The following is a 14,491-nucleotide window of genomic DNA, read 5'->3' on the forward strand; positions in this document are numbered from 1 at the left end:
CAGTTAACACTTCAGTTAGCCAGCCAAATACCCACCATGATCATCTAGGCAAAAAGACTTCCTCCAAACCAAAGCATCGCAGCCACCTACAGAAAAGCCGTCAGCTTCTCCTTCTGCAGCCATAGCCAGAGGCTGTGGGAGAGCACGGCCCACAGCCCCAGCTGAGTATAAGCAGGTCTATGACCTTGGACAAGACCCTGACTGATGAACTAGGCGTCTTATTCCAAGTGACTTTTACTTAGGGTGGCTCGTTGTTATGGCAGAGCTACTTGATGCAGAATCAAAGATATCCTAAGTAGCTTGGTTCTAGCCTTGTCTGTAGCCCAAAAGGTTAAAAGTCAGTAGTAACTTCGTTTACTAAGGTAGCAAGATCAAGAGTTCAAGGCCAGCTTGGGCAAGACCACTAATTACTGTTTAAAGGGAAAAGAAAAAGAACAAAGGAAAAGAGTGTCCGGTGTGCACGGTCACAAAGGAGTGTAGGTGACTGCATAGCTGTGAGGAGACAGAGGAGGGATGCCCTGCTATGATGTCACCAGGGAAGATGAGCCTGACAGTTGATCCTGTCAGCTCAACAGGATGAGTCACTCTGGAGACAAATCTCGGGGCATCTCTGTGAGGGGGTCTCTACAACAGAGTGAACTCAGCATTAGCACCCATCACTTTCCACCCCTAGCTGCAGGTGCGAAGTGACAAACTAGTGACCTTAAGCTCTGCCACCATTCCTTCCTGCCATGATGGTCTGGCTGCAACCCCTTAAACAAGCTGAAACAAACACTTTTCTGAGTTTCTTTCTGTCATGTATTTGGTCCTAGGACTGAGAACAGAACACAGCGAGACAGCAGTAACAACTCTCCAGCCGGAAACTGTGAGCGATAGGGATTAACACAGAGAGAAGGGAGGAAAAGGCTAGAACCAGGCAAGGCAGAAAGCCAGCGGGAAGGTGGAAAGCCAGCGGGAAGGTGTAGCAGAGAGAACAGAGTGGGACTTGGGCATGTGTGCCGTGGAAAGAGACGATCATCAAGCTTGTGAGCCTGCGAATGTAGAGGCTCAGAGTCTCAGGGCAGCTGACGGCACAGGAGAGGGTCAGGCCACAGCAGCCACAAGGAGGGGACGCACAGATGCAGGACTGAGGCTGTCATCAGCAAGGTGAGGATGTTCTGTGTTTCCTGAACAGGAATGACGTCACATGCTGGCTGCAGACGGGAAGGATGTGATGCCGGTGTGCTCAAGCACTCGGTCTGACCTCTGTCAGCAATACCACCTTCTACTGCCAACACCTTCTATCCTACTTCATTGGCTGGACAGCAATCTCCTTCACCAGCTTCTTCTCATACAATGATATAATCCTGTAAGCTCCCGATCAAAGGTGACCCCAGCTTCAGGATGAACACTGGGTGGAACACAGATCCCTCCTATGACACTCGGGCACATCAGTTCTCATCCGGTCCCACCTCTATTTCCGGTCTGGATTCTGGCATTCCTCCATACTCTAACCACCACAGACCAAGCGCAGTTTCTGAACCCGCATGTGCTTTCTCATGTTCAACAGCCAAGCCACACCTTTCTGCCCTTGTCTCTTCGAATCTAGACTTGGAGTTGGCACACAGTAGGGTGGTCCATGAATGAGCAAACATCTGCTACCACTGCCCAGCAGGCTGTCAACATCTTGGCAAGACAGCACATTTGTAATCAAATGACTGCAATCCACGGAGCCTCAACTCTCCTAATGTGTATCTGATATCCCATCCTTGTTAAAAAACAAAAAACAAAAAACAAAAAACAAATCTATGCCACTGAAAATTATGTTGAATACAATACAAATGTACACATACAATTTGGATAACAGGCACTCCTCCTGCCCTTTCTGCCACGAAACTAACTCATAAAACGCTTCTTTGAAGGAAGCACAAATAATAAAGGGCCTTAATTTCTGGCTCCACCTAGAAAAACCAACATCACACACAATGGCTGTTCCATGTCGTTTCCTCTTCAATGGAACTGGCCACATCAGCAGAACTACAAACTGCGTGGCACACTCAAGAGAGCTGACTGCATCAAAGAGCGTGGAGCAGCCTGGCCATTCCGTCCCCGTTTGCTGATGTTGTCTCACTAACTACTTACATTGTGTGCCAACTCCTTGCAGGCACTTATCACCTCGGTGTGAGCGAGGGAGACACAGGCAATGCCCAACCCTGAGGCAATGGGCCAGAACGGCTGCTGGCACGAGGCCTCGGCCGAGTTAAATGGTGAACACAGTAAGTTTTCTCACCTAAAGTCAAAACAGGCCATGATCCCTGGGCAAGCTTTCTTCCTCCAGACTCTTGTCCCTGTCATGTACCTTTGGCTCTTTTTTTACCCTCTTTCCAAGGTATCCATAAGTCACGGGATGGACCAGGGGCTTTCTGAATCATTCTTTCAAGCGTCCCACTTGGACCTCGCTTATTGGAGATGGCTCAGCAGTTAAGAGTGCTTACTACTTTTACAGAGGGCCAGAGTTTGGCTCCCGGCACCCACATGGCAGCTCACAAGCTCCTGTAACTCCAGTTCTAGGGAATCCCACAGTCTTCTGGCCTCTGAGGGCTTCTGCACACACTGTGCACATAAACTCAGGAAGGCAGACACATACACACAAAAAAGCCTCTCACACATGGAAGCCTACGTGGGCACAGGACAGAAGACATATAAATTAAAACCAAACACCAAAACCTCAGCTCTTTCTTTGGCCATGTCAACTAAATGCAAATACCAGAACGGAGATAGGCCAGTTAAGTCAGAGGGAAAAATTCGAATGTGAAAAGGGAGCAGGGTGCACATGCAAACACAACACACACACATACACACACACTCTATACAGTAAGACGTAGACTCATTTGCTTAGTATTTTATGTGCCAAAGAGACAGAATTTCTAACTTCCTAACCTCGGAACCAGCTTTGAAATGGTCCCTCAAATCGCAACTATTAAATGGCACAAACTTTTAGCTCACATTTGCCATCTCATCCTTTGAGACAGGAGGATCGAGACCTGTCCGGGCTACAACTCAAAACCCTCCCTGTCTCGAGAAAGAAAGCGGGTGTAAATATGTTTGAGGTTGTTTTAAGTGACAACAGCGGAGAGGTACAACTAACAGGCTCAAAGCCTGCGCCGTTCGGAGGCTGTGCCCGCTCGGTGAAATGCTACCAGCCAAGTGTTTTCGGTTTGGATTTGTAAGCAGGGCCGCTGCTAGGTTGCAGGGTGGCGAGGCTGTCAGGTTCCCACTTCCTAATGTCAGAGCGATTTCAGCCTGGACACCCCTGCCACCTTCCATCCCGCGTCCCTGACACCCGCCGGAGCCTCTGGGAACCACCGGGCCTCAGCATCCGGCCAACTCAGCGGCGATCTGCCGGGTGCCCTCACCTTCATGAACTCGTCCTTATCGAAGCACAGCGTGTCCGGCCCCGTGGGCAGGTTCATCCTGCGTTTCTCCATCACGCCGGCCGCCGCCCCTCAAGGCCAAGACTGCAGGGGACGCGGCAGCCCAGCCCACCCCCACCGTCCCAGCTCCACTTCCGCTTCCGCCAGTATCAGCTGCGAGCGACAGCCAATAGACGAACGTCGCGGGCGGCTGCGCACTGTTGGTGATAAGAGCGGCGCCCTCGAGCCCTAAACTCGCAGCCTGGCGCTACTGCCTCCGAGAGTCGAGCGTGGTACTGCAGCCTCACGCAAGCACCGAGGCAGCTGGCCCGGGAGAAAAGTCAAGAACCAGGACAGCCTTGTTCTTTTCTCCTGGCAAGAGTCTCAGAGCGGCCGCCTCCGAGGAGAGAAACGTCACTGCCCTTAAAGATGGTCAGAGGAAAGTGATCCCTTTGCATTTCAGTTTAGTCCAAACAGGACACCATCCCTCTAACTTAATGTTGGGGTAAAATTCAGAGACCCTATCGCCAGAGCCTGTGCTGGATAGGCTGGACTGCTGCTGATGTTCCTAGCATGTTGGTTTGTGTGTAGCAAAGAAATCTTGTTTTCTTGTTAATATTTTATTCTTATTACCAAATCTTTCACCCTCACAAGTTTAGGCAACGTGAACTCGCCATACCCTGACCATGCTCTAGTAACCGCCAGCCTGTCTCTAGGTCCTCTTTACCCAGGCTACCACCACCATCATAGCTGTCATGGGAAGATATTGTTAGAACACTTCACCAACACCTTATTTAGCGATTCCTCCTGTAAAAGATCAAACAAAGCCCTTCTTGCCAACTCAAAGTATTATCCTCGAACCTAACAAAGCAAACAGTTCTCTGCTGTTATTATTAGTCTGAGAGATGTGGCATTCAGCCTCTCGCTATAATTTCAGAGTGGCAAATTGGAAGTACCAAGGGAGGGACCCAAGGTGCTCGCCAAGAGAGAAACAAAGACTCCTGGGAAACCTGCCGGATTCCTAGAAGCTTGGGGCTAGAACTTGCTGTTCCCTTCTGATATTTTCCTCCATCCTTTATCAAAGAAAGTAACCTGAACGTGTACAGCCTAGTGTGCTAACCCTGGAATTGCTGCAAAGATTCAGTGGTGTACTGGCTGGCTTTGCGTGTCAAATTGACACAAGCTAGAGTCATCAGAGAGAAGAGAGTCTCAGCTGAGGAAATGCCTCCATGAGATCCAGCTGTAAGGCATTTTCTCAATTAGTGCTCAGTGAGGGAGGACCCAGCCCACTGTGGGTGGGGCCATCCCTGAGCTGGTGGTCCTGGGTTCTATAAGAAATCAGGCTGAGCAAGCCATGGGAAGCAAGCCAACAAGCAGCACCCTCCATAGTCTCTGTATCAGCTCCTGTTCTAGGTTTCTGCCCTGCTTGAGTTGCTGTCCTGACTTCCTCCAATGATGAACTGTGATCTGAAAGTGTAAGCCAGAGAAACCTTTTCCTCCTCAACTTGCTTTTTGGTCATGGTGTTTTGTTGAAGCCATAGAAACCCTAACTAAGACATGGTGTTTTGTAGCAGCCATAGTTAGCCTGGTACCCTAACTGAGACAAATTGGTACCAGGAATGGGGTATTGCTGTGACAGACCCAACTTCAGTGATGTTTTGGGGAGGACTGTGGGAGGACTTTGGAACTTTGTGCTAGAAGAATCATTGAACATTAAGAGCTCAGTGGAATGTTCTGTAGACGCTTGGAAGATAAGAACATTGAAAGCAGACAGAAGATGGAGGGGTCTGGCTGGTGAAGTTTCAGAAGGAAGTTTAAAAACTATTAGGGCTGTTGGCTATTTTGATGTAAGTCTATGGTTCTGGTTAGCTGGGGCTGAAGAATCAGCTGTGATTAATAAGATACAAGAACTACCGAAGTGAAACCTTTCTGACTGGTTATCTGGACTATTGATGCTGGTTATCTGGACTATTGATGCTGGTTATCTGGACTATTGATGCTGGTTATCTGGACTATTGATGCTGGTTATCTGGAGTTAAGAAATCAGTGATGATTAAGAAGAGACCAGTATCCCTGAGGTGAAAGCTTTTGGGAAGCATTTTCTGAGAGCACAGAGAAGCTGTGTTCCAGAGGTGGCCAAGGTCGTACCGTACCTCATGCTGGCAGTTGGATTTGGTAATGTATAGGAGTCACTCAGGTGGTACTGGTTTTAAAGACATGAAGGGGTCATGGAGAGCAGCTGAGGCTTAGCATTGTGAGAGGCCATTATTGAAGGTGTAGCATAAGTGGCAGTTGAAGTTGAGACTTGGAACCATGAGGTGCCAACAGGTTATTGGTCAAAATACAGCCCAGTTATAGCAGAGACCCCAGCATTTTGGAGATGCCAGTGCCATGGAAGGACAACCTAGAACAGCAGCAGCAGTGGGGAGGAGCCAGCCAAAACCTACAAGACACTGTGTGTGTGTGTGTGTGTGTGTGTTACAGAGGACAGAGCTGGAGGAGTTAACCAAGCCACTTAGGGGAGTCCAGAAAATCGTCATTGGATCCCAGACATGGTACAATTGGAGTTTAATTTTGCTTTGCTTTGATTATGACTGTGCCCTGATTTTTTCCCCCTTGAAGTAAGAAAGTATTTTACTGGAGACCACAGTGGAGAGACTTGGAATTTTAGAAGACTTTGAACTTTAAAAGAGATCAGATATTTTAAAGGGACTGAGGTCTTAATGTTGGAATTTGTGAAGACTGCAGGACATTTAAAGTTATTTATGTTTTCAATGTGAGATCCTGGGGATGAATAATAAATGAAGGGTCGTGGCTTAGTGATGTGTATCAAGTTGGAAAGGGGTCAGCTAGACTGGCTGGTTTTGTGTCAACCTGACCCAAGCTAGAGTCACCAGTGAGAAAAGAGCCTCATCTGAGGAAATGCCTCCATGAGATCCAGCTCTAAGGCATTGTCTCAATTAGTGATCAGTGGGGCCCAGCCCATTATGAACAGTGCCATCCCTGGGCTGGTGGTCCTGGGTTCTAAAAGAAAGCAGGCTGAGCAAACCATGAGAAACAAGCCAGGAAGCAGCACCCTCCATGGTCTCTGCATCAGCTCCTGTCTCCAGGTTTCTGTCCTGTCTGAGTTCCTACCCTGACTTTCTTTGATGATAAACTGTTATACCGAGCTGTGAGTGACATACACCATTTTCTCCCCAAGATGTTTTTTTGGTCATGGTGTTTCATCGCAGCAATAGAAACCCTAACTAAAACAAATGGCAGAGGAGAGTGGACCAGGGTCCTGGCGTCTGTTCTCTCCCCAGAATTTGGTAGGGAGCAGCCTAGAACCCATCACATGGACTGCCATTCTGTCTCAACACAACATCCCAGCAGGAGCAGCAGATCAACTTTGGTGTTAAGAATCCTGATGGCAGTGGGAGAGGGTGGAGACAAGACCTGCCCAAGAGCACGGTCTTGACATCCACTCAGCCGACGACTGGCATGACCATTCTCTGCCGTGTTACACAGTGCATACCGCACCTCCTCAGAGGTTGGTGGACAGCCTCTCTCCAGAGCTGCCTGCATCTCTGCTGTTTGTCCTTATTCCTCTTGCCTGTGAGCAGCTATGAGGTGGCCATGCCAGCCTCCCACTTCCTGGTGCCTACTCTTTACATCTCTTTCTTCATATTTAAGTACATGGTTAATTCTGGATTTGCAATCTCCTACCAGACCCGCCTCCAGGCCTGTCTGTGGCAGTTTCCAGAGACATTTAACTGAGGTTCAGCCACCCTGCGGGAATAGTGAGTGGCACCATTCGTCTCTCTCTGCTTCCTGACTCTGGATGTCGTGTGACCAGCTGCTCTAGGCTCCTGCCGCCCTACCTTCCCTGTCAAGATGGGCTGAACACTCAAAGCTCCTCCTTTAGTTATTTATTATTTCATATTTGACCACAGCAACGAGAAGATTAATGAACACAACATAATCTCTAGTAATAGTGAGGCCTCTCTCACTGCACTTGAAGAAAGAGTAATTAGGACACAAATAGGAAGTTAACTGAGCAGTGGCAACCCAGTAAGTGGCTGACATTTCTCTCATATCACCTGTCCCATCTCTGATCTACATCGTTCCTCGGGAGACTTTATGCTGACCCATTTCCTGTCTTGTTAGGTCTCCTCTGCTCCTCGGTCTCTTCCTCTCTTACGAAGCACGCACCTGCTACTTGATTTCTACATAAAGAGCCACCCTGTTTCGATTTGCCATCTCTGGAAAATTCTTGGTTCCCTACTTCCAGTGGCATTGTGACAAGTCCCATTTCTTTCTTCCCACTCTGCCCTATTTATAGGCTTCCCATTTTTGGCAGGTTTGCAACTGAACACTCAAAAACTGCAAAGTGAAATATCACACTCAGGAAACTCATGTGGGCATTTTCTTTGGCCATGACCACACAGAACTAACTCAGAGGCCGGCTCACTGCTGATGACAAAGGATTTTCCAATTTTAAAGGAATTGTTTACCTACCCCCAAAGACTGAGTATGTAGCCTGACCTCAATGTCCTTAGAGGAAATCAGGGAAAGTGGGGTGTCATAGTTAGGGTTTTACTGCTGTGAACAGACACCATGACCAAGGTGAGTTTTATAAGGACAACATTTAATTGGGGCTGGCTTACAGGTTCAGAAGTTCAGTCCATTATCGTTATGGTGGGAAGCATGGTAGCATGCAGGCAGACATGGTGCTGGAGGAGCTGAGAGTTCTACATCTTGATATGAAGGCAGTTGGAAGGAGACTGGATGTGTTTCACATTGAGCACATGTTGAGCATTTAAAACCTCAAAGCCCAACCTCCAGAGACACTCTTTATCTAACAAGGCCACATCTCCTCCAAGAAGGCCACACCTCCTAATAGTGCCACTCCCTATGGCCAAGAGTTTAAACACATGAATCTATGGGGTCCATACCTATTCAAACCACCACATGGGGTTATTATGGGGAGGAAGATCACTCTCAGCTCCCATGTCTACAAAGTCTTGGGGAGCTTGTGAGGATGCATCCAATTCCTATGTTAAAAGTCTTTCTTGGATCTTACCAGGTCTTCATCCAATTTAAGCACTGGGGATTAAATGAAGGCTCCCATGAACTTATGTGCTGTATCACGAAACTATCTATAGCCTCAGTCTTTTTTTAAAGTAGTTTATTTTTAATTGTGACTGTATGTGTGTACACATGAGTACAGGTATCCTCTGACTGAGGCCAGAGGCATCAGATCTACATGGAGCTGGAATTACAGAGTCATGAGTTGTCTGACTTGGCCCCTGGAACGGAGCTTGGGTCCTCTGCAAGAGAAGTATACATTCTTAGTTACTGGTCTAGTCTCCAACTCCTCCAAAAACCTTTTTAGTTTTTTATTTTGAAACAAAGTTGCACTAACTTCCCCAGGGCAACCATGAACTCACTATGTAGCAAATGTATCCTTGAACTTGTGATCTTCCTGCCCCAGCCTTTTGCAAGTAGCTGGGGTTGCAAGCTGTTCTCGTTAGACTTGGCTTGACCCTGTATGTTTCCCCAGTAACTCCTGTGTCTCTCTGCCCTCCTTCATTCACAGGACAGCTGCTGAAATAGGCTGTAGTGGCCATGTTGAGCTATCCCTGCAAGCTCCCTGAAGAATACTGTGCAGAGATACATTTGCGTGAGTCCCACTTCAGAGCTTCTGGTTCTATGTGCGGTTGTCAGGAAAACTGGCAGAGATGAGGCTGGGTGCTTGTGTGGTAGTACACACTTGTTAGTTTCAGTACTCAGGAGTTTGAGGCAGGAAAATTGGGAGTCAGAGTTACATTGTGAATTCGAGTTCAGCCTGGATTTTCAGAGAAAAACCTTGAAACAAAAATAAATAAATCATAAACTAACAAAACAAGTCTCTGCCCAGAGAACAAGCAGAGTGAGGGTCTCCTCAGCTCGTGCCTTGGGCTGATACCAAAAGATGAATTGAGGCCACACTTTAGGTAAACGCCCTCTAGAGGACAATGTCAGTACTGGCAGTCCTTAATTCTGCATCTCTTTTCATGTGCTAAAGATTTTTTTCTCTCTCCTTATTATTATTATTATCTTTAATCTTTTTTTTCACAGTTCAGTTGTTATCCCCCTCTCGTTCTGCCCTCTGACAGTTCCTCATCCCATCCCTTCTCCCCTATCTCCAAGAGGATGTCCCCGCCCCTCCCAACCTCTACCCCTCCTACTCCTTCACCCCACCAGCCCCCTCCATTCCCTGGGGCCTCAAGTCTCTCAAGGGTTAGGTGTGTCTTCTCTCACTGAAGCCACACCAGGCCGTCCTCTGCTGTATATGTGTCAGGGCCTCATATCAGCTGGTGTATGCTGCCTGGTTGGTGGCTCAGTGTCTGAGAGATCTCAGGGGTCCAGGTTAGTTGAGACTGCTGGTCTTCCTATGGGATCGCCCTCCTCCTCAGCTTCTTCCAGCCTTTCCCTATTTCAACCACAGGGGCCCTGGACTTCAGACCATTGGTTGGGTGGAAGCATCTGTGTCTGTCTCAGTCAGATGCTTGTTGGGCCTCTCGGAAGGCCACCATGTCTGTAAGCACACCATAGCATCAGTAATAGTGTCAGGCCTTGGAGCCCCCCCCCCCTTGAGCAGGACCCCAACTTGGACCAGTCACAGGACTTCCTTTCCTTCAGTCTCTTCTCCATTTTTGTCCCTCAAGTTCTTTTAGACAGGGGCAATTTTGAGTCAGTTTTTGACTGTGGGATGGAAATCCCATCCCTCCACTTGATGCCCTGTCTTTCTACTGGAGGCGGATTATACAAGTTCCCTCTCCCCACTATTATGCATTTCATCAAAGGTCCCTCCCTTTGAGTCCTGAGAGTCTCTCACCTCCTGGGTCTCTGGTACATTCTAGAGGGCCCCCCTACCTCCCACCTCCCAAGGTTGTATATTTCCATTCATTCTGCTGGCCCTTCCCCCCCCTGCCCCTCCTTCTCCACTGTCCCACTCAGTTCCCTCCCTCCCTCCCTGATGGGATCCAAGCATCCTCACTTGGTCCCTATGACTTGTTAAACTTTTTGAGTTCTGTGGATTTTATCTTGGGTGTTCTAAGCTCTTTTGGCTAATATCCACTTACTAGGGAGTACATACCATGCATATCTTTTGGGGTCTGAGATACCTCACTCAGGATGATATTTTCTAGTTCCATCCACTTGCCTGAAAAAATTCATGATGTCCTTGTTCTTTTTTTTTTAATTTTTAATATTTTTATTACATATTTTCCTCAATTACATTTCCAATGCTATCCCAAAAGTCCCCCATAGCACCCCCCACTTCCCTACCCACCCATTCCCATTCTTTTGGCCCTGGCATTCCCCTATATTGGGGCATATAAAGTTTGCAAGTCCAATGGGCCTCTCTTTCCATTGATGGCCGACTAGGCCATCTTTCGATACATATGCAGCTAGAGACAAGAGCTCCGGGGTTCTGGTTAGTACATCATGTTGTTCCAACAATAGGGTTGCAGATCCCTTTAGCTCCTTGGGTACTTTCTCTAGCTTCTCCATTGGGAGCCCTGTGATACATCCAATAGCTGACTGTGAACATCCACTCCTGTGTTTGCTAGGCCCCAGCATCGTCGCACAAGAGACAGCTATATTTGGGTCCTTTCAGCAAAATCTTGCTAGTGTATGCAATGGTGTCAGCGTTTAGAAGCTGCTTATGGGATGGATCCCTGGATACGGCAGTCTCTAAATGGTCCATCCTTTCATCACAGCTACGAACTTTGTCTCTGTAACTCCTTCCCTGGGTGTTTTGTTCCCAATTCTAAGAAGGGGCACAGTGTCCACACTTTGGTCTTCATTCTTCTTGAGTTTCATGCGTTTAGGAAATTGTATCTTATATCTTGGGTATCCTAAGTTTTGGGCTAATATCCACTTATCAGTGAATACATATTGTGTGAGTTCTTTTGTGATTGTGTTACTTCACTCAAGATGATGCCCTCCAGGTCCATCCATTTGGCTAGGAATTTCATAAATTCATTCTTTTTAATAGCTGAGTAGTACTCCATTGTGTAAATGTACCATAATTTCTGTATCCATTCCTCTGTTGAGGGACATCTGGGTTCTTTCCAGCTTCTGGCTATTATAAATAGGGCTGCTATGAACATAGTGGAGCATGTGTCCTTTTTACCGGTTGGGACATCTTCTGGATATATGCCCAGGAGAGGTATTTCTGGATCCTCCGGTAGTACTATGTCCAATTTTCTGAGGAACCGCCAGACTGATTTCCAGAGTGGTTGTACAAGCTTGCAATCCCACCAACAATGGAGGAGTGTTCCTCTTTCTCCACATCCTCGCCAGCATCTGCTGTCACCTGAACTTTTGATCTTAGCCATTCTGACTGGTGTGAGGTGGAATCTCAGGGTTGTTTTGATTTGCATTTCCCTGATGATTAAGGATGTTGAACATTTTTTCAGGTGCTTCTCTGCCATTCAGTATTCCTCAGGTGAGAATTCTTTGTTCAGTTCTGAGCCCCATTTTTAATGGGGTTATTTGACTTTCTGGAGTCCACCTTCTTGAGTTCTTTATATATATTGGATATTAGTCCCTTATCTGATTTAGGATAGGTGAAGATCCTTTCCCAATCTGTTGGTGGTTTTTTTGTCTTATTGATGGTGTCTTTAGCCTTGCAGGAGCTTTGCAGTTTCATGAGGTCCCACTTGTCAATTCTTGATCTTACAGCACAAGCTATTACTGTTCTATTCAGGAATTTTTCCCCTGTGCCCATATCTTCAAGGCTTTTCCCCACTTTCTCCTCTATAAGTTTCAGTGTCTCTGGTTTTATGTGAAGTTCCTTGATCCACTTAGACTTGACCTTAGTACAAGGAGATAGGAATGGATCGATTTGCATTCTTCTACATGTTAACAACCAGTTGTGCCAGCACCATTTGTTGAAAATGCTGTCTTTCTTCCACTGGATGTTTTTAGCTCCCTTGTCGAAGATCAAGTGACCGTAGGTGTGTGGGTTCATTTCTGGGTCTTCAATTCTATTCCATTGGTCTACTTGTCTGTCACTATACCAGTACCATGCAGTTTTTATCACAATTGCTCTGTAGTAAAGCATTAGGTCAGGCGTGGTGATTCCACCAGAGGTTCTTTTATCCTTGAGAAGAGTTTTTGCTATCCTAGGTTTTTTGTTATTCCAGATATATTTGCAGATTGCACTTTCTAATTCGTTGAAGAATTGATTTGGAATTTTGATGGGGATTGCATTGAATCTGTAGATTGCTTTTGGCAAGATAGCCATTTTTACAATGTTGATCCTGCCAATCCATGAGCATGGGAGATCTTTCCATCTTCTGAGATCTTCTATAATTTCTTTCTTCAGAGACTTGAAGTTTTTATTATACAGATCTTTCACTTCCTTAGTTAGAGTCACGCCAAGATATTTTATATTATTTGTGACTATTGAGAAGGGTGTTGTTTCCCTAATTTCTTTCTCAGCCTGTTTATTCTTTGTGTAGAGAAAGGCCATTGATTTGTTTGAGTTAATTTTATATCCAGCTACTTCACCGAAGCTGTTTATCAGGCTTAGGAGTTCTCTGGTGGAATTTTTAGGGTCACTTATATATACTATCATATCATCTGCAAAAAGTGATATTTTGACTTCATCTTTTCCAATTTGTATCCCTTTGATCTCCTTTTGTTGTCGAATTGCTCTGGCTAGGACTTCAAGTACAATGTTGAATAGGTATGGAGAAAGTGGACAGTCTTGTCTAGTCCCTGATTTTAGAGGGATTGCTTCAAGCTTCTGACCATTTACTTTGATGTTGGCTACTGGTTTGCTGTAGATTGCTTTTATCATGTTTAGGTATGGGCCTTGAATTCCTGATCTTTCCAAGACTTTTATCATGAATGGGTGTTGGATCTTGTCAAATGCTTTTTCCGCATCTAACGAGATGACCATGTGGTTTTTGTCTTTGAGTTTGTTTATATACTGGATTACGTTGATGGATTTCCGTATATTGAACCATCCCTGCATCCCTGGGATGAAACCTACTTGGTCAGGATGGATGATTGTTTTGATGTTTTCTTGGATTCGGTTAGCAAGAACTTTATTGAGGATTTTTGCATCAATATTCATAAGGGATATTGGTCTGAAGTTTTCTATCTTTGTTGGGTCTTTTTGTGGTTTAGGTATCAGAGTAATTGTGGCTTCATAGAATGAGTTGGGTAGAGTACCTTCTGTTTCTATTTTGCGGAATAGTTTGTGAAGAAATGGGATTAGATCTTCTTTGAAGGTCTGCTAGAACTCTGCACTAAACCCATCTGGTCCTGGGCTTTTTTTAGTTGGGAGACTATTAATGACTGCTTCTATTTCTTTGGGGGATATAGGGCTGTTTAGATCATTAACCTGATCTTGATTCAACTTTGGTACCTGGTATCTGTCTAGGAACTTCTCCATTTCATCCAGGTTCTCCAGTTTTGTTGAGTATAGCCTTTGGTAGAAGGATCTGATGGTGTTTTGGATGTCTTCAGGATCTGTTGTTATGTCTCCTTTTTCATTTCTGATTTTGTTAATTAGGATGCTTTCCCTGTGCCCTCTAGTGAGTCTGGCTAAGGGTTTATCTATCTTGTTGATTTTCTCAAAGAACCAGCTCCTTGATTGGTTGATTCTTTGAATAGTTCTTCTTGTTTCCACTTGGTTGATTTCGCCCCTGAGTTTGATTATTTCCTGCCGTCTACTCATCTTGGGTGAATTTGCTTCCTTTTGTTCTAGTGCTTTTAGGTATGTTGTCAAGCTGCTAATGTGTGCTCTCTCTAGTTTCCTTTTGGAGGCACTCAGAGCTATAAGTTTTCCTCTTAGAAATGCTTTCATTGCATCCCATAAGTTTGGGTATGTTGTGGCTTCATTTTCATTGAACTCTAAAAAGTCCTTAATTTCTTTCTTTATTCCTTCCTTGACCAAGGTATCTTTGAGAAGAGTGTTGTTCAGTTTCCACGTGAAGGTTGGCTTTCTATTATTTATTTTGTTATTGAAGATCAGCCTTAGTCCATGGTGATCTGATAGGATGCATGGGACAATTTCAATATTTTTGTATCTGTTGAGGCCTGTTTTGTGACCA

General features: G+C 45.9%; 1 protein-coding gene across 1 annotated transcript in view; it reads right to left on the reverse strand.

The window, feature by feature from the left end:
* The window catches only part of Cog2 (component of oligomeric golgi complex 2), a 31,643-nt gene extending 28,089 nt beyond the window's left edge, over nucleotides 1-3,554 (reverse strand). Inside the window, exon 1 of the mRNA XM_021170856.2 lies at nucleotides 3,396-3,554. Coding sequence (XP_021026515.1) covers nucleotides 3,396-3,467 — 72 coding nt within the window. The 5' untranslated portion in view covers nucleotides 3,468-3,554. The remainder of the gene's footprint in view (nucleotides 1-3,395) is intronic.
* Between the last annotated feature and the right edge of the window lie 10,937 nt (nucleotides 3,555-14,491).

Source organism: Mus caroli, unplaced genomic scaffold, assembly GCF_978045245.1.
Source record: "Mus caroli unplaced genomic scaffold, Mus_caroli_1 scaffold_10, whole genome shotgun sequence".
NCBI classification, from domain to species: domain Eukaryota; kingdom Metazoa; phylum Chordata; class Mammalia; order Rodentia; family Muridae; genus Mus; species Mus caroli.